The sequence below is a fragment of the Cervus canadensis genome, chromosome 9 (genome assembly GCF_019320065.1).
Source record: "Cervus canadensis isolate Bull #8, Minnesota chromosome 9, ASM1932006v1, whole genome shotgun sequence".
In the NCBI taxonomy this organism is placed as follows: domain Eukaryota; kingdom Metazoa; phylum Chordata; class Mammalia; order Artiodactyla; family Cervidae; genus Cervus; species Cervus canadensis.
Window position 1 is genome coordinate 3,180,200 of NC_057394.1, and position 18,266 is coordinate 3,198,465.

Here is an 18,266-nt window from a genome sequence, read left to right on the forward strand (position 1 = left end):
TTTCAGGTGGACGGTGAAGTGATTCTGTCATTTATATATATAGATATATGCATATATATTCATTTTTAGATCTTTTTCCCTTATAGGTTACAAAATATATACTATATATATGTAACTATTATTTATAAATATATTAAACTATTATATGCAAACATGCTAAGCCCCATTAGTTGTTTCCAACTCTGTGTGACCCCATGGACTATAGCCCCCCCAGGCTCCTCTGTCCATGGGATTCTCCAGGCAAGAATACTGGAGTGGGTTGCCATGCCCTCCTCCAGGGGATCTTCCCCACGCAGGGATTGAACCCGTGTCTCTTAGGTCTCCTGCATTGGCAGGTGGGTTCTTTACTACTAGGGCCACCTGGGAAGCCTATTATTATAAAACTATTATATATATATATATTTATTGTATATAATTTATATGTACAATAAGTATATATAATACTTTATGTATACACATATATACTTATGTATGTATTTATATATATAAATATACTATATATATATACACACACACATATATAAGGTAAATAAACAACAAAGTTCTACCATATAGCACGGAGAACTATACTCAGTATCTTATAATAACATACAGTTGAAAAAAATCCAGAAAAGAATATATATATATACACCTGTGTGTGTGTGTGTGTGTATACATCTACAACTGAATCACTTTGCTTTACATCTTTAACTAATACAACCTTGTAAATCAACTATATTCCAGTAAAAATAAAATAAAAAATGCTAAAAAGATTTATCCTACATTTGGTTATTATACTGCATATTCCAAAAGGAAGAAAAAGCAGCAGCATATAAACCATCTTACTAGGAGTAGATCTTCACTGAGTTTTTCGCTGACAGTTTCATCTGTTTTGCAGTGTAATAGCAGGGGTTATGATGCCTCATTTTGAATCACAACTGAAATTCCATCTCAGGATACAGAAGCCATATGTGGATAAGACTTTCTTCTTATCATTATCAGCAACAATAGGCAAGCACACACTATACACATACCCTTTACAGAAAGACAACTCAAACTATTAACATAATTGACCAACCAACTTAGACACAGGAATCAAAGAGGCTGCCGCTTGCTAAACGCTGTGATCCTCAGGGAAGGGCTGCCTCCTGCTCATTGTTACTTTCTCTGTACAAAGCTCAAAGATGATCACAGCATCAATAGTAAAACTAGATTTAGTTATTACAGAATAATTACACGGCATGTTTGTGTTCTCTGTTCAATAAAAAAGAAAAGTCACAAGGAATGTCAAAATTGAAGATGGTTGGAAATGATAGCAATTTACTGCCGTGTATTGATTCTCTCCATAGCTTATCTTCTGAAGTTTGTGAGCATTTTAATTTAGCAGGAATTTGAACATGTGTGCTATTTTTACTTAGCTGTGATTTCAAAAAAAAAACATGGAAGTTGTAATATCTTCTGCCAAACAAAGAAACAGAGAGTCCATTGGGTTTTTACTATGAATTGGATGTCTTAATGTAGATCAAGTGTTAAATCAACTATTAATTATCTTTATTTTTAATGTTTTTATTGTGGTAAAAGTAATATAAAACATACTATTTTAACCATATTTAACTGTACAGTTCAGTGGCACTGAGTACATTGCATTGTGCAACTCTCACCATCATCCGTCTCCTGAATTTTTCAGTTTCCTAAATTGAAACTCCGCCCCCATTAATCACTAACTCCCCATTCCCCCCTCCCCACCCCCATCTCAGGCGCTGGCATCCACCAGGGCACTTTCTGACAAAATGAGTTGGACTGTGGTAGGCATTCTGTGTAAGTATCTGTCTGCACCTACTGTATACCGGAATGCATTTTTAAGGTTAACTTAATATATGTCCTATGAACAGACTGTACCTTCTTTTTCTCCCCTGAGATATACAGTAGAAATAGACGATTCACTAAATAGCCCGCTCCAGTCTGATTTTGATCCCATCGCTCCACCAAAGCTGCCCTGATGAGAAAACCAAGGACTCCAAGTTACTAAATCTGACAGCCAAGCCTCTGTGTCTGTCCACTCGGCTTCTCAGTGGTATTTATCTGACAGTGAATCATTCCTCCTCCTCCTCCTGCTTTCCTTACTGGGCTCCCAGGACACCTCACTCTCTTGGTTTGCCTCCCACCTTGGGAGTTTCCAGTCGCCCCTCATTCCAGGCTCTTCCTCTTTCTATGCGCCACAGTCCAGTCCACAGGCTTCTTTCCTTCCTATCAGATTAGTGACCCCATGGACTGTAGCCCGCCAGGCTCCTCTGTCCAGGGGGATTCTCCAGGAAAAAACACGGGAGTGTGCTGCCATGCCCTCCTCCAGGGGATCTTCCCAGCCCAGCGTCAAGGGCCTCAATTGCACAAACATGCTAAAGATCCCAACATGGCTTCTCCAGTCTGAACAGCACCCAAATTCCAGAAACTAGTTGTTACTGTTGAGTTGCTAACTCGTGTCTGACTCTGTGACCTCATGGACTGCAGCACACCAGGCTTCCCTGTCCTTTGCCATCTCCCAGGGTTTGCTTAAACTCATGTCCGTTGAGTCTGTGATGCCATCCAACCATCTCATCCTCTGTCGCCTCCTTCTTCTCCTCCTGCCTTCAATCTTTCCTAGCATCAGGGTCTTTTCCAATGAGTCAGCTCTTCACATCAGGTGGCCAGAGTATTGGGGCTTCAGCTTCAGCATCAGTCCTTCCAATGAATATTCCGGGTTGATCTCCTTTAGGAAACCCTTTATGAATCAGACTCAACAACCAGCCACAAACAGCATCTCCATGACGATGGCTAAGAGGCACTTCTACACATTTCCAGAATCCACCCTCACTTCCTTTGCCCTCAGCCCATTCTCCTCGTCTGATTTGGTGTCAACTCCATCGTTCCAGCTTTTCAAACTAGAAATATCCAGAGTCACGCTAAAGTCTTTTCTTCTTCTCTCACTGAATTTCCATCAGGAAATCCCAGTGGATCTTGTTTTAACGTGGACTTCAGAAATGAGCCACTTCTCACACTGCAGCGCCTGTGGTTTGAGTCGCATCGTCACCTGCTGGAGGAGAGCGTCCTCACTGAACTCTCAGCTCCACTCCTGCCCGTTGAGTGCATCCTCACTGCAGCAGTGGGAGTGAAGATCCTTCCGGAACCGAAGCAACATCGTCTCGTCAGGACTCGCCAGCGCACTCCTGCTTCACGAAGAGTAACTGCCACGGCCCTCACACGAGCCCACGAGACCCGGGGTGGTCCAGTCCCGGTGCCCACCCCCTCTTGCTTTCTCTGCCCAGCCACGCCGGCCTCCTAGCTGTTCCTTACTCACAGCACACCTGGCCCTGCCTCAGGACCTTTGCACATCCACTGCTCAGCCTGCAATACCCCTCCTTCACACCTGCAGTGTGGGCAGACTTCCCGCAGCTCATCACTCAGAGCTCGTCATGTGAGTTCTCATCTGTCTACCTACCCAGAAATGCTAGCTGTATACCTACCATGTCTCGGTCTTGTTTTTGTTATTTCTCACTTGCATTTAGTACTATTAATGCACTATATACTTAGCCCACTTACACTGCATAGTGTATGCCTTCCCCAACGAAATGTGAGCCCCCGACAAAGACAAAAGGACTTTTGTGGTTTTGTTCACTATGATTTCATACACAGGATGCAGTTAGTAAATATTTCCTCGATAAACTAGTTGGAATATTTTTTCCATTTGAATGTGTTATCTTTCAATAAACTCTAAAACTGCTTTGTTTTCTTATAGCTTAGAGTTCCATTTTCGGTAGTCTTCTGAAATTTATATTCCAAAGATCGACATCGATGTCCAGGAAGATAATTCTATTGAGAAGTCTCAAAGCACTTAATTTGCATTTACTAAATCTACGAAGGTATCGGGTCTCACACAGTTATTATTCATTCAGTTACACCGCTTGCTTCATCTACTGTGTTCAACCGCACACCATATTTTCCCATAGTAGAAACGGAATCATTTTCTAAAATTGGTTGCGACTGCTTCTGTGCACCCCTTGCTTCAGAGCTTTCTAATCCCTTTTGCTTCTGTAGCTTACCTTCTTGAGACAACACATTCATCTCCATAATAATTAATTCTAACCCCAGCATGCCTGATCCAAGTAATTTTTATGGATCAATAGGACCAAATGTTCTTCCTGTGATGATAAGACACTGTGCTTACATCCAAATGAGTCCACATTTAATTGTTATGTGTTCAATTTAATGCAACTGTGCCTGAAAGCATTAAAAAGCAATGGCATGCGTTTGTTTGAATTTAGAAATTCATTTATCAGAGGAACATAGGTTCTTTCGCTTAAAATGAAAACAGTCTCCTGTAAGTTCCAGCTCAAAAATCACACTGACAAAAATAATATAAAAATTACTCTAAATTTGTAGGAAAAACATGCATAAGGCTTAACGAGAATATATCAACAGATAAATGTTGGATGACAGTATAAGTTATTTACACTTTCCTTTTAGGATTTTGTTTTGCAAAATTTCTGCAATAAATATGTATTACTGATATAATCAGAAAAATAAAAAACCGTATTTAGGAGTTAATGATAACCAATTCTATGTTTTTCAAATCAATGCACATTCGCAACGTAAGCAGTGTCTCCTAGTGAAGCGTTGTGACTCACCAGTGTTACGCCATCATCGTTTTTCTCATTAACGTTTCCTCCACAGGACAGGAAGTGTTTGACGTCTGTTAACATGCTCACCGGTTTCCGAAGCTTCATCTGCCGCAGTGAGGTGAGATCCACTCCTGGAGGGAGGGGGGAAGAGCCTTTCAGACACAGTGTAGAGCTGTTTCTCAGCTGCTGGGGGTAAAAATCCCATCTTATCTTGTATGTTTCAATGTTCCTCTTTGAAGCCCCTCTTCTGCTTTGAATTCTCATTCAAAGCAGCTATAACTGTTTCTCTTGGCATGCAGTCTTACTTCCAGTCAGAGGATAGTCTTGAATAATTTTCCTTTTATATCCCAAAATATGATAGAATGCCTTAGCCGTGGGGATCTCTCCGTGGATTTCTGTTTTCATATAAATCATCAGCACAGACTGCCCAAAGTATTGTAAAGTCCCTGGACTGAATTGAAATGAGTTTAAAGACATGCTTTCTATTCCCTATGATTTTCTCTTTAAAATAACTGCTTTTAAAAGGAATGGAATAAAAAAAGGATTTAGTGGGAAAAGTGGAAAATTTTGGATAAAGGCTGTATTATAGAAAACAGTATTGTACCAATGTTTGGATAAATGCACCATTCATTCCCACATGCTAAGTCGCTTCAGTCATGTCTGACTCTTCTCGACTCCATGGACCATAACCTGCCAGGCTCCTCTGTCCCTGGGATTCTCCAGGCAAGAATACTGGAGGGGGTTGCCATGCCCTCCTCCAGGGGATCTTCCCAACCCAGGGACTGAATCTGTGCCTCTTACGTCTCCTGCCTTGGGAGGTGGGTTCTTTACCACTCGCACCACTTGGGAAGCCCATGTCTGTGTACATTTTGAATGTGAGAAGAAGCTGGGTGAAGGGTACCCGGGTTCTCTCTGTACTATTTTTGCAAATTTCCTGTATATCTAAAATGTCTTTAAAATATTTTTAAAGGATGCTCCAATTGATCATTTCATGACTACTAATGTTAATAAGGAGAAATAGACTGAGTGGAGAACTGAGAACTGGGCTTTACTGAGGTGGGTGATTTATGCAGAGAAGACTCAGGTCAGCTCACCTGTTCATACCTCTGTGCTGTGCTTAGTCACTCAGATGTGTCTGACTCTTGGAGACCCCATGGACTGTAGCCCACCAGGCTCCTCTGTCCATGGGGATTCTCTAGGAAAAAATACTGGAGTGGGTTGCCATGCCCTCCTCCAGGTGATCTTCCCAGCCCAGGGTTCAAACCCATGTCTCTCGCATGGCAGACAGATTCTTTCCCATCTGCTCCACCAGGGAAGCCCAAGAATACTGGAGTGGGGAGCCTATCCCTTCTCCAGGAGAACTTCTTAACCCACGAATCAAACTGAAGTCTCCTGCATTGCAGATGGATTCTTTACCAGCTGAGCTACCAGGGAGGCCTGTTCATACCCGTATCCAGTATTCATTTCAACCTGAGCTTTCATGGTGGTGTAGTCTCCATGGTAGCATGTATCTCTGCATTTCTGCATCCCCTGTTCCTAGCACTGGTTCCTGGACATACTTGGTGTTTCCTAAGGAGAAATAACCCACCTCATTCCAAATGAAAGTAATAATAATAGAAATAGTGATATTAGTGATATTGATGATGGTGAAGATGATGCCAGTGAGATGAGATGACATCTGTATCTGAGCAAGTGTTTGCTGTGAACCAGCTACACTGCTGAGAATTTTTCTCTCTCATCTGACTGAATGCTTGATGCAAAAATGGAGAGGCAGCAGTGGGCTCAACCAAAAACAATAGTGCGGTCCTCCTGGCTCCCCTGGACCATAGCTGACTTCCCCAGGGTGGGACTCTGGGAAAGTGAATTAGCCTCGTCTTCTGTATCCTCCATCACAGATAATAACACACATACCAGAGGAACAAAGCTGGTGGCAACACTTGTAAGACCTGGCTGCCTGGCAGAGACTGGCACAGTGCCCATCGGTGGGCATGTCCCCATGAGCACACCATGCCAGGCTCACTGCAGCCCTCCTTCTCTGAGTATGGACGAACTGCAGAGCAGAGATGCTCTAGAGCTTCAGTGCTGTGTCTTGCACTCATTATTTGTACTGATGGGGTCAGGTAACTTATCCGCTGCCTCAGTTTCCTCATCTGCAAAAGGGGCTGACAGTTTATTCCACTAGTTGTCATGAGAATGAGTCAAAACACACACAGCATAGAAAACACAGCTTGGAGGAAGCACTCGATGAAAGGGACCCGTCGTTTTAGTATTAGTCAGCCTTCTGGTCCAAGGATCACGTGCCACTCATTCAGGGATGTTTTCCTTCACAATAAGGAGGAGGCAGGGAGAAATCAAACAAAATGAAGCCAAATGCAATACTTGAAAAGTGTAGCTCACGTCAAACACTCTGTTCAAGGTAAACCCAGTTTAGCAGAAACAGGAACAAGAAACGCCACCAGCCATATCTCAGCTTCCTGGTCATCAGAAGTCATCTTGGAAGAACTAACAGATTTCCCCCAATGGGCACATTGGAGGTTTCTTAAGGACCAACTAACACTGTCACTGTCCTCTTCCTTCAAGGATTACGGAATTTGACATGGGAGTTATATTTGGAAAACACTGCAAGTAGATCCAACCAGTCCATCCTAAAAGAGATAAGTCCTGGGTGTTCATTGGAAGGACTGATGCTGTAGCTGAAACTCCAGTACTTTGGCCACCTCATGCAAAGAGTTGACTCGTTGGAAAAGACCATAATGCTGGGAGGGATTGGGGGCAGGAGGAGAAGGGGACAACAGAGGATCAGATGACTGGATGGCATCACCGACTCGATGGGCATGAGTTTGAGTAAACTCCGGGAGTTTGTGATGGACAGGGAGGCCTGGCGTGCTGCAATTCATGGGGTCGCAAAGAGTCGGACACGACTGAGCAACTGAACTGAACTGAACGGATCTCTCAGATGTCAGTGTTCAATTTTCGATGCTGAAGTAGCAGAAAAGCCTGATGGTTACAGTACTCTATGGCTATGCTAACTTTTAAATGTTGCATGCTTACTGAAATGGTATGCATCTTCTAGAGAATTATTTAAACATGCAATTAATGTTGAGTGATAAAAAAAAGAATAGGGCTCAGATGAAAGACACAAATTAAAAAAGAAATTAGCTGTCACTCATTTCTGACTGTTCACATTACATGTTATGGGAAACAATCTATTTCTGATCACTTTTGTAAAATATGACTGGAAGGATGTAACAGTGTATCCCTTTATTTTAAAACTTGATTTTGAATCAAATATGATACCAAGTAGGATGTAACTTTTAGATTTTTGTAATGTGTTCAGGGAAAAAAGCACAGATGTATTTTTGGTAAAACAATAGAATGGAAATTCCCTCATTTCTTGGTCAAACAAATTTCTTAAGATACCCCTGGGAAAAAAACCAACCATGATGACTACAGCCCATAAGAAACCTATTATTTTGTGGTGGGTAACTGGCCAATCTGAAGCTGAAGTGCCAATACTTTGGCCACTTGATGTGAAGAAGTGACTCATTGGAAAAGACCCTGATGCTGGGAAAGATTGAAGGCGGGAGAAGAAGGGGACGACAGAGGGTGAGATGGTTGGATGGCATCACCGACTTGATGGACACAAATTTGAGCAAGTTTCAGGAGTTGGTGATGGACACGGAAGCCTGGTATGCTGCAGTCCATGGGGTCGCAAAGAGTCAGACATGACTGAGCGACTGAACTGAACTGGCCAATCCTCGCTTTTTTATTTTCATACAATTTTTTGAAAAAATTAATACCTGGCCTGCTTAGATTGGCTTCCCAGCTGGCGCTAGTGGTAAAGAACCCACCTGCCCAAAGCAGGAGATGCAGGTTCAGTCCATGGGTCTAGAAGATCCTCTGGCAACTCACTCCAGTATTCTTGCCTGGAAAATCCCATGGACACAAGATTCTGGAGGGCTTTCCTTGTGGCTCAGCTGGTTAAGAATCTGCCTGCAATGTGGGAGACCTGGGTTTGATCCCTGGGTTGGGAAGATCCCCTGGAGAAGGGAATGGCTACCCACTCCAATATTCTGGTCTGGAGAATTCCATGGACTGTACAGTCCATGGGGATGAAAGAGTTGGACACGACTGAAGTGTATTAATCTAACAATCTGCTAGATTTATTATTTTGATTGGAGTTTATTAATTTTTTTGTTTAATTAAGAACATAAGAAACAAGTCATTTACCTGAGATGCACAAGTTATTACCTATGATACAAATTATTATTGCCTGATTACATTTGATTATATCAATAAATGCTTGTGTGGAATGGAAAAGACATTAACACCTCAGGTTAATCTGAACTTAATCTTAACTTTCCTTAACTGTCCCTATTAAGGTAATATTGTTTTGCAACAATTCAGCTTTTCCTTTTCTCCATTATCAATCCTGTATTGGGGATATTCTCTGTTGCTTTCAAAGATAATTTTATCATTAGGCTATGATATGACCCATCCCATGACTATAGAGTGGGAATCCTTAAGCTCTGAGAATTGCATCCAATTTCAGTTTTTGTCTTCATGGTAAGCTTTCTAAGAGATCCAAGACTTCAAAGAAAAAGGGTTAAGCAGGCAAATAAAGGAGTTGAAGTAAAGAAAATAAACCAGGGATGCGGGACAGGTGTCACAAACCTCTACCAAATCCTTTCCTCCAACTCTGACCACAAGCATACTGCAGGACTGTCCTCGGCAAGCTGGATCACTGTCACCCTCAAAATGGGTGATTCTGAAGGGGCTGGTGCAGGAACAGCATTCTGAATGAACTTTGCTAAGCAGGAGGAATACACAAGGTCATCTGGGGACTGATGAATCTGGAAGTCCTGAGAAAAATGCAGAGGGAGGGCTAAGACTGGAGGCAAGGAGACTCGTGTCTAAGACTGTGCCAAAATATACAGAAAGACCAGGGTTTTAATCCAGGCAGTGATAGCATGGCCGGTGACATACACAGACATATTAGAAAGATCAGAAAAAGGATCTGTAAGATTTGGTGACAATTCAACGGGAGGGATGTAGGAGAAGAAAAGTGATGTTCAAGCACTCAGATTCCTGGGTGCAAAGGTAAACAGTCCAGAGGGAGTATGAAACGACAACAAGAAGGTCCATGTTGGACAGATTATTTCAACTTATCTGACATCCAAGTCAAAGATGCAAAATAAGGTACCAAAACTGCACATACAAGGTCTGGAAAGATTTCTAAGCTTCAGGAATCTCCCTGGGGTCAGGAAGTGCTAAACACTTGAGGAAAGGGGGAGATGAGCCTGAGAAAGCGTGGAGAGAAGATGCTCAAAGACAAAGCCTTGGGAACAACCAACATTTTGGCTTCTGGGTGCATAAGCAGTGCATCCAAAGGAAAGTAAGAAAAAGGAGAAAAACAATGTGACATTCATAGAGGGGAGACTTCAGAGCAGAGTGTGAGCGAGGTCACTGAATGTCACCGGGAGGGGAGGTGAGGAAACACCAAACAGAAAAGCAACAGCTGGACAGAGAACCAAGGGCAGCGGCAGTCACTGTAGGGTGTTTCCAGATCAGTAGGGGTAGAAGCTGAATGTCAATGGACTCAGTGGAGAAGGTTAGGAACTCAGAAGATAAATGTGAGCTCCTTCTTCTAAAAGGATGCATTTGAAAGGAAGGAGACAGGGCTATAGGTGAGGATATATGTACGGCAAAGCAAAAAAGTTTTGCTTTATTTTTCAGGGCCTTGAAAAAACACATCGCTATGTTTTCCAGTAGACATGTACAGATGTGAAGGGTGGACCATAAAGAAGGCTGATCCTGGAAGAACAGATGCTTCTGAACTGTGGTGTTGGAGAAGACTCTTGACAGTCCCTTGGGCTGCAAGAAGATCCAACTAGTCCATCCTAAAGGAAATCAGTCGTGAATATTGGAAGGACTGATGCTGAAGCTGAAACTCCCAATACTCTGGAAGGGCCGACTCATTGGAAAAGACCCTGATGCTGGGAAAGATTGAGGGCAAGAGAAGACAGAGACAGAGGATGAGATGGTTGGATGGCATCATCAACTCAACGGACATGAATTTGGGCAAACTCTGGGAGATAGTGGAGGACAGGAAAGCCCTGCGAGCTTCAGTCCATGGGGTCGCAAAGAGGCAGACACAACTTAGCAACTGAATCACAACGCTTTGCCCATGGTGAGCATCCTTCCTGGATACCTCGAGCTCCTCCAGCAGCGCTTCTTTCTCTGCCAGCTCATTTTATCATCAATTTGCTTCTCTCCAACACCAGCTGCTTTGCCGCACACCGGAGATGTCACAGGCATCAGATGCTCGGTCAGAACTCCTCGGCCGTCTCGTTTTCCAGCCCAGGAAGCTCAGGCAGTGAGCCGAGGTTAATTGCTGTGCCCGTGGGAACAGCGTATGTCGGTGGTGACAGCACAATTAGAACTTGTGACCAGCGATTTTCCACGTAATCAACTTCCTCACGACCCGGCCTCCCTCCTGCCACACGCGTCCTGATGCGACAGCAAGATAAGCACCCCGATCTGAAACGGGGGGACGCGGAGGGAAGACTCCGCGAGCGCCGCCGCCGAGGGAGAAGGCCGCAGGGCTCCTAAGGACGACAAGCCCATCTTGGAACGTGAGAGATTTCTAACAGTATCAGCCCACGCTGTCACAACAGATCACTCTGAAAGGGCTCCAAAGAGGGAGGGCGCAGGAAATAAATCGAATTAGACAGTATTTACTGGAACTACGGCAGCAGATCTAGATAAGAAGGAGGGACACGGGCAGAAACGGAACCAGACTGTAAACGGGGTGAGGGAGGGGCAGACGACTGCAAGGCAGAGGCCGGGGCAGGGGCAGTGACAAATGGAAAACAGAATTAAAAATGTAAGAGATATGAAATCAAATTTGTTCCGGCAAACATGCATTTCACAAACGGATTATGACAGCCAGCGTTGGGATTTTTCTCCCAACCATCCAGTCAGTATCTCCCTCATATTTCTTTTTTTTTCCTAAATCGTTTTTAAAATCAGGAATGCACTTATTTTTTCTTTATATGGGATAGCAATACCGCTCCTGCAAATTCTCAAGTGTTCTCGTGGAACAAAATCTTCTTGTGGGTTGGAAAAGTGTAGAAGAAACGCTAATTATTTTACAAATAAAGATACTTAACTTTAGTTTCCAAACAGAAAGAGCTACAACTGTAGCTATTAGGAAAACAGATCAATGAAAGGAACAGGAAACTATGCTACAGAAGTGAAAGTGAAAGTCGTTCAGTCGTGTCCGACTCATTGTGACCCCACAGACTGTACCAGTCCATGGGATTCTCAAGGCCAGAATGCTAGAGTGAGTTGCCTTTCCCTTCTCTAGGGGATCTTCACAACCCAGGGATCAAACCCAGGTCTCCCAGACTGCAGGCGGATTCTTTACCAGCTGAGCCACAAGGGAAGCCCAAGAATACTGGAGTGGGTAGCCTGTCCCTTCTCCAGCGGATCTTCCTGACCCAGGAATCGAACCTGGGTCTCCAGCACTGTAGGCGGACTCTTTACCAACTGAACTATCAGGGAAGCCCATGCTACAAACGTGGCCCAGCTAATTAAGACAGCCCCAGACAGCCCCCTGTTCTTCACTTAGATGCACCCCAAGTTTTGCAAAGATCCGAATAATAAACCCCCCAACAGTGGAATGTGCATAACTTTCAGTTTGTTCCCTTTGGTAGCCGTGGGCTCTGACTCCTACAAGTCACAGCTGAACATGTGAGAAAGTCCGAGGTCCCTTCTGCAGAAAGGAGCAGGTACCAGGGAGCAATTCCACCGCACCACCTGTCACCCCGGGGATGTGACTCATGACTTGGTGACCTTCAGACCAAGCTCAGCTCACTGTGACCCACAGCTCAGCTCGCAGTGTCTCCAGTGAAGATAACATTCCTTACCTTGCTTTCAGAATTAATGAGACCTTTTTTTTTAAGAACCCATGGCTGCAAAGCACTAATTATTATTCTTCTAAGCCATCCTCAGAATAAACCTTTTGAGAGGCGCGATCTGGAGGAGGTGCGGGGCCCAGAGAACAAAGAGGCAGCTGTGCCGGCTTTTCTGGGAGGCGAGACGCGCACAGTCTCAGCACGGCGCGCCCCTTGGACACGCTACACCATTTCTCTGACAAAGATCACCCACGAAGGGACAGGAGTTTCTTTGGTGTTATTTATACCCGAACCGCGGAAAGAAAAAAAAAATAAAGACAGGGCATACTTCTTCAGTTTGAGACCACATAGAACTCAGGGTTCCGAATGCCTCCCACTTGGCCAAGGCTGGACTTACTCATGAAATTATACACCAGGGCTGTGCAATTAAACATTCTCTGTCAGGGAATACATCTGGGTGCCCAGCCTCAGCTTTTCAGGATGGCGCCGGGACTGACCGTGGCTTTCTTCTGACAGGGGTTGAGCTTCCAAGTGTCCCCAGGAATGGATGCAGAGATGCTGGGCAGACTGCCCTTGACTTGAGCCCTTGCTCACCTGCATGAGGTGCTTAGGAGGCTGGACGTGTTCTCCCAAGAGAAGACACTGCACGCGACCTCGCGCTCCTTAGCCCAAAATTCAGTTGTGCTGGTTCACTTCTCCTCCCCTCCCAGCGGACAAGAGATTATAATTACAAACCCAGTCCCGCTAATTAGGGACTTTGGGGGCCTGTTAAAAGGTCCCTTTCCGGTTGGTCCCCAGATTTCTGCCAGCTTGCAAACGGTGCTGATGACAGGGACTGTGAAACATGGCCCAGAACGAGACCTCGTTTCACAGTCAAGGGGAATGACATCTGTCTGAACTCATGTCAGCACGCCTAAAATACATGCACTAAGAATTCTACCATTCTATCTCTTCCTCTACTGTTCTATGGCTTCTCGCAACATCAGCCTACCATTCTCATCCAGGTAGGTCAGCAGGATGGAGCTCGATTCAGTGCCTTCCATGGCATAATCCAGTGGGATGTTTCCATTGACGTCCTGGAGAAGGACGTTGGCTCCAGCCTACAAGCGGAAAAGAAAAATGAACATGTACACAGTTAGCATAAGGGCTTCCCAGGTGGCTCAGCGGTAAAGAATCTGCCTGCCAGTGCAGAGACTCGGGTTCCATCCCTGAGTTGGGAAGATCCCCTGCAGAAGGAAATGGCAACACACCCTAGTGTTCTTGCTAGACAATCCCAGGGACAGAGGAGCCCAGCGGGCTACAGTCCAGGGGTAGAAAAGAGTCGGACAAGACTGAGCAAATAAACATCAACAACTGTTAACACAGAAAGCAGATCAAAACTTGCATTTCTATCCTGTTTAGGAAACTGACCCAGAAAAGTTTACGTTAGATATAGCTGGCAGGATCACATAGGAAACTGGAGTTGGTTTTTGAAGACAAATTATACTAGATGTTTTGTGATCAACTCTGATGGACCAAAAAGGTTCAACTGACCCTTGATAGGATCAAGACCCCAGCCCCAAGTACTCATCCCCACCCCTACCCCCCCATGCTGTGCCCTGAGTCGCTCAGTCATGTCCGACTCTTTGCGACCCCATGGGCTGGAGCCCATGGAATTCTTCCAGGCAAGAACACTGGAGTGGGTAGCCGTTTCCTCCTCCAGGGGATCTCCCCAACCCAGGGGCAGAACCCACTTCTCTTACGTCTCCTGCATTGGCAGGTGGGTTCTTTACCACTAGCACCGCCTGGGAAGCCCCCCACTCCAACCCACCTGAAAAACCCCCAAATTCCTCCAACAACAATCCCCCAAATAACTATACCTCACTATCTAAAAATAATAGCTCTAATAGTAACAATCCTAGGTTTTATTCTAGCACTAGAATAAATTTTCTAGCACTAGAAAATTGCTAATTTCTAGAATAGAAATATATAACCCAAATATATAACCAAAAATATAACCCAAAACCTAAAATTTAATTACCCGTCAAACGCCTTCAAATTCTCTAACATACTAGGGTACTTTCCCACAATTATACACCGCCTGACCCCCTACACAAACCTAACAATAAGTCAAAAGTCAGCATCCTCCCTCCTAGACCTAATCTGACTAGAAAACATTCTACCAAAAACAACCTCACTAATTCAAATATCTACCATGGTTACAAGCCAAATAGGCTTGATCAAACTGTATTTCCTCTCTTTCCTAGTCACAATCTTTATTAGTATAATCCTATTTAATTTCCACAAGTAATCTCCATAATAACCAGTCAACAAAGATCAACCAGTTACAATAGCCAGTCAAGTAACATAACTATACAAAGCCGCAATTCCCGTAGCCTCCTCACTAAAAACCCAGAATCCCCCGTATCATAAATAACTCAGTCTCCTAAACCATTATTACACTTAAACACAATTTCCACCTCTTCATCTTTCAGCACATAGTAAACTATCAAAAACTCCATTAATAAACCAGTAATAAATGCCCCTAAGACAGTCTTATTAGAAACCCAAATCTCAGGGTACTGCTCTGTAGCCATAGCCATTGTATAACCAAAAACTACCATCATCCCCCCTAAATAAATTAAGAATACTATCAGACCCAAGAAAGACCCACCAAAATTTAATACAATACCACAACCAACCCCACCACTCACAATTAACCTTAATTCCCCACAAATAGGCGAAGGTTTTGAAGAAAATCCTACGAAACCAATCACAAAAATAATGCTTAAAGTAAATACAATGTATGTTATCATTATTCTCGCATGGAATCTAACCACGACTAATGATATGAAAAACCATCGTTGTCATTCAACTACAAGAACCCTAATGATCAACATTCGAAAATCTCACCCATTAATAAAAATTGTAAACAACGCATTCATTGACCTCCCAGCCCCATCAAATATCTCATGGTGATGAAACTTTGGCTCCCTGCTAGGAATCTACCTAATCCTATAAATTCTAACAGGCCTATTCCTAGCGATACACTACACGTCTGATACAATAACAGCGTTCTCCTCCATCACTCGTATTTGCCGAGACGTCAATTATGGCTGAATCATCGGATATATACACGCAAACGGAGCGTCGATGTTTTTCATTTGCCTGTTTTTACATGTGGGACGAGGCCTATACTACAGTCATATACCTTTCTGGAAACATGAAACATCGGAGTAATTCTCCTACTCACGGTAATAGCCATGGCATTTGTAGGATACGTCCTACCATGAGGACAAATATCATTCTGAGGAGCAACAGTCACCACCAATCTCCTCTCAGCAATTCCATACATTGGTACAAACCTAGTCGAATGAATCTGAGGGGGCTTTTCAGCAGACAAAGCAACCCTAACCCGATTCTTTGCCTTTCACTTTATTCTCCCATTTATTATCGCAGCACTTGCCATAGTCCACCTACTTTTCCTTCATGAAACAGGATCCAATAATCCAACAGGAATTACATCAGATGCGGAAAAAATTCCATTCCACCCTTACTATACTATTAAAGATACTCTAGGTGTCCTACTTCTAGTCCTTGCCCTGATATTATTAGTACTATTCGCACCAGATTTACTTGGAGACCCAGATAACTACACCCCAGCAAACCCACTTAATACACCCCCTCCTACCAAGTCCGGATGGTATTTCCTATTTGCATATGCAATTCTACGATCCATTCCCAATAAACTAGGAGGAGTCCTAGCCCTAGTTTTTTCTATCCTAATCCTAATTCCTATACCCCTACCCCACACATCTAAAAAACCGAGCATGATATTTCAACCATTCCCTGGCTGCTGAGCCAGGCACGCCTCTGTGCCCACTGCTCTAGACCTGCCTGGCTGTCCTAACACAACAGAGCGGCCCTGCCTTCCGAGTTTGAACTCCCGTGTGAGCTCTGAGCTTCCCCAAACCATCCAGCTAAATCCTTATGTTCCTTGCTCTCCGCAGAAACTCCCTGGAGAGCTGTCCTCATGCTACCATTGCTTTAATGAAGCCTGACCCCACGGACTGTAGCCTGCCAGGCTCCTCTGTCCGTGAAATTCTTCAAGCAAGAATACTAGAGTATGTGGCCCTTCCCTTCTCCAGGGGCTCTCCCCCATCCAGGGTTTGAACCTGAGTCTCCTGCATTGCAGGCAGATTCCTTAACATCTGAGCCACAGGGAAGTCCAACACAGTCGCACAACAGTCCCTTTAATAAAGCCTGAGCTCATGGCTTCTGGCTGGTTTTTCTCTTTCCAGAAACTGCTTTCCGACAAAAAAGCATCATCCGGAGACGTTAATGGATGAAGTGCATCAGATACGACTATCAGACATCTTTCAGCTTCACAGGCTCTCTCCCTCACTCCCCTCTGAGCCCACCTGCTCAACTCCGCCCCTCGCCCAGCACAAACACAATGACGGATGCGCTTTCATCCTCATTAATAAACAAGTAGTCACAGCAATTGCTACCCTGTCTCTACCTTCTTTAATGAACTCCGTAAAATTTACCAGGCAAGATTTCCCATATCTCTCCTCCCAAAAACCTGTCACTAAACTCAGGCCAAAAAAGTGAACGTTTCACCCTATTCTTCTTCCTGAATACAAGTCTCTATGGCAATGTGAATACAGTTGATATGGTCCATATAACATCCAAAGCCATGGCTTTACGTAAAAAGGAATAGCTTTTTATATTAAATAGTTTGTATATTTATAATATTAAGGTGCTTCCCAGGTGGCACAGTGGTAAAGGATCTGCCTGCCAATGCAGGAGACCTAAGAGCTGTGGGTTCAGTCCCTGGGTTGGGAAGATGCCCTGGAGGAGGGAAGGGCAACCCACCCCAGTATTCTTGCCTGGAGAATCCCATGGACAGAGGAGCCTGGCGGGCTCCAGTGCATGGGGTCGCAAAGAGTCAGACCCGACTAAGTGACTGAGCACACACACACATTTATCTATTAAACAGCTATATATTAATGGGTTTCCCAGGTGGCGCTAGTGGTAAAGAACCTGCCCACCAATGCAGGAGACCTAAGAGATGCAGGTTCGATCCCTGGGTCGGGAAGATCCCCTGGAGGAGGGCATGGCACCCCCTCCAGTATTCTGAGATCTTGCCTTGTTTGAATGTGCGTGTAGCTATATACTGCTTTCCTATGCCTTAGCAAGTCTGCACGGCTTTTCGAAAAGACTGCTCTAATTATAGTAGAAAGTAGGTCAAAGTGGTAGAACATTCCAAATCTTCACGTTTCCCCTCCATGTAAGCTGTACTGCTCCCCTGACCATCCAGAGTGAACCACATTATATTTCTATAACCATATAAAGAGACTCCCTTATTTGAACAGAACACGTTAGATACTTCCAATTTTCCCTTACCTAAGGAAAACTTCATTTTAAGGTTCTAAAGACTTCAAATTATCTTCTTAGTGTGTCTCATTTTGTTTCATATTCAGAGTTTGAAAGGAAGTTACTTGAGGCAGTAGTCTGAAGTAGATTTGCTAATGATTTTTTTTTTTTTTCTCTTAGTCTCCAACCAGGAAAATAAGGTTTTGCATATTTATCCTAGCTTGACTGGTTAAAGAATCAATTAAGACAGAACTACAGGGCGCCCTTACTTAATTCAATTCTAACAGGTAGGAGGTAATCAAGTTATTTTTCCCCAATGCATAAATGTTTCAGGTAGAATCTTATCCATGTCAGA

At 43.9% G+C, this 18,266-nt stretch overlaps 1 protein-coding gene and 1 long non-coding RNA gene across 4 annotated transcripts in view; one reads left to right on the forward strand and one right to left on the reverse strand.

Annotated features, from left to right (window-relative positions):
* The window catches only part of MYO16 (myosin XVI), a 501,160-nt gene that overhangs the window by 297,479 nt on the left and 185,415 nt on the right, over positions 1-18,266 (reverse strand). For 2 of the 3 annotated variants that reach the window (XM_043477832.1, XM_043477831.1), the window contains exons 5-6: positions 13,545-13,653; positions 4,641-4,765 (exon numbers count right to left, since the gene is read on the reverse strand). In XM_043477832.1, coding sequence (XP_043333767.1) covers positions 4,641-4,765; positions 13,545-13,653 — 234 coding nt within the window. The remainder of the gene's footprint in view (positions 1-4,640; positions 4,766-13,544; positions 13,654-18,266) is intronic. The other variant, XM_043477833.1, reaches the window with a different exon arrangement.
* LOC122447310 lies at positions 4,691-17,144 on the forward strand. The gene is made up of 3 exons (XR_006271178.1): positions 4,691-4,752; positions 12,353-13,557; positions 16,834-17,144. It is a non-coding gene; the product is annotated as an uncharacterized LOC122447310 (long non-coding RNA).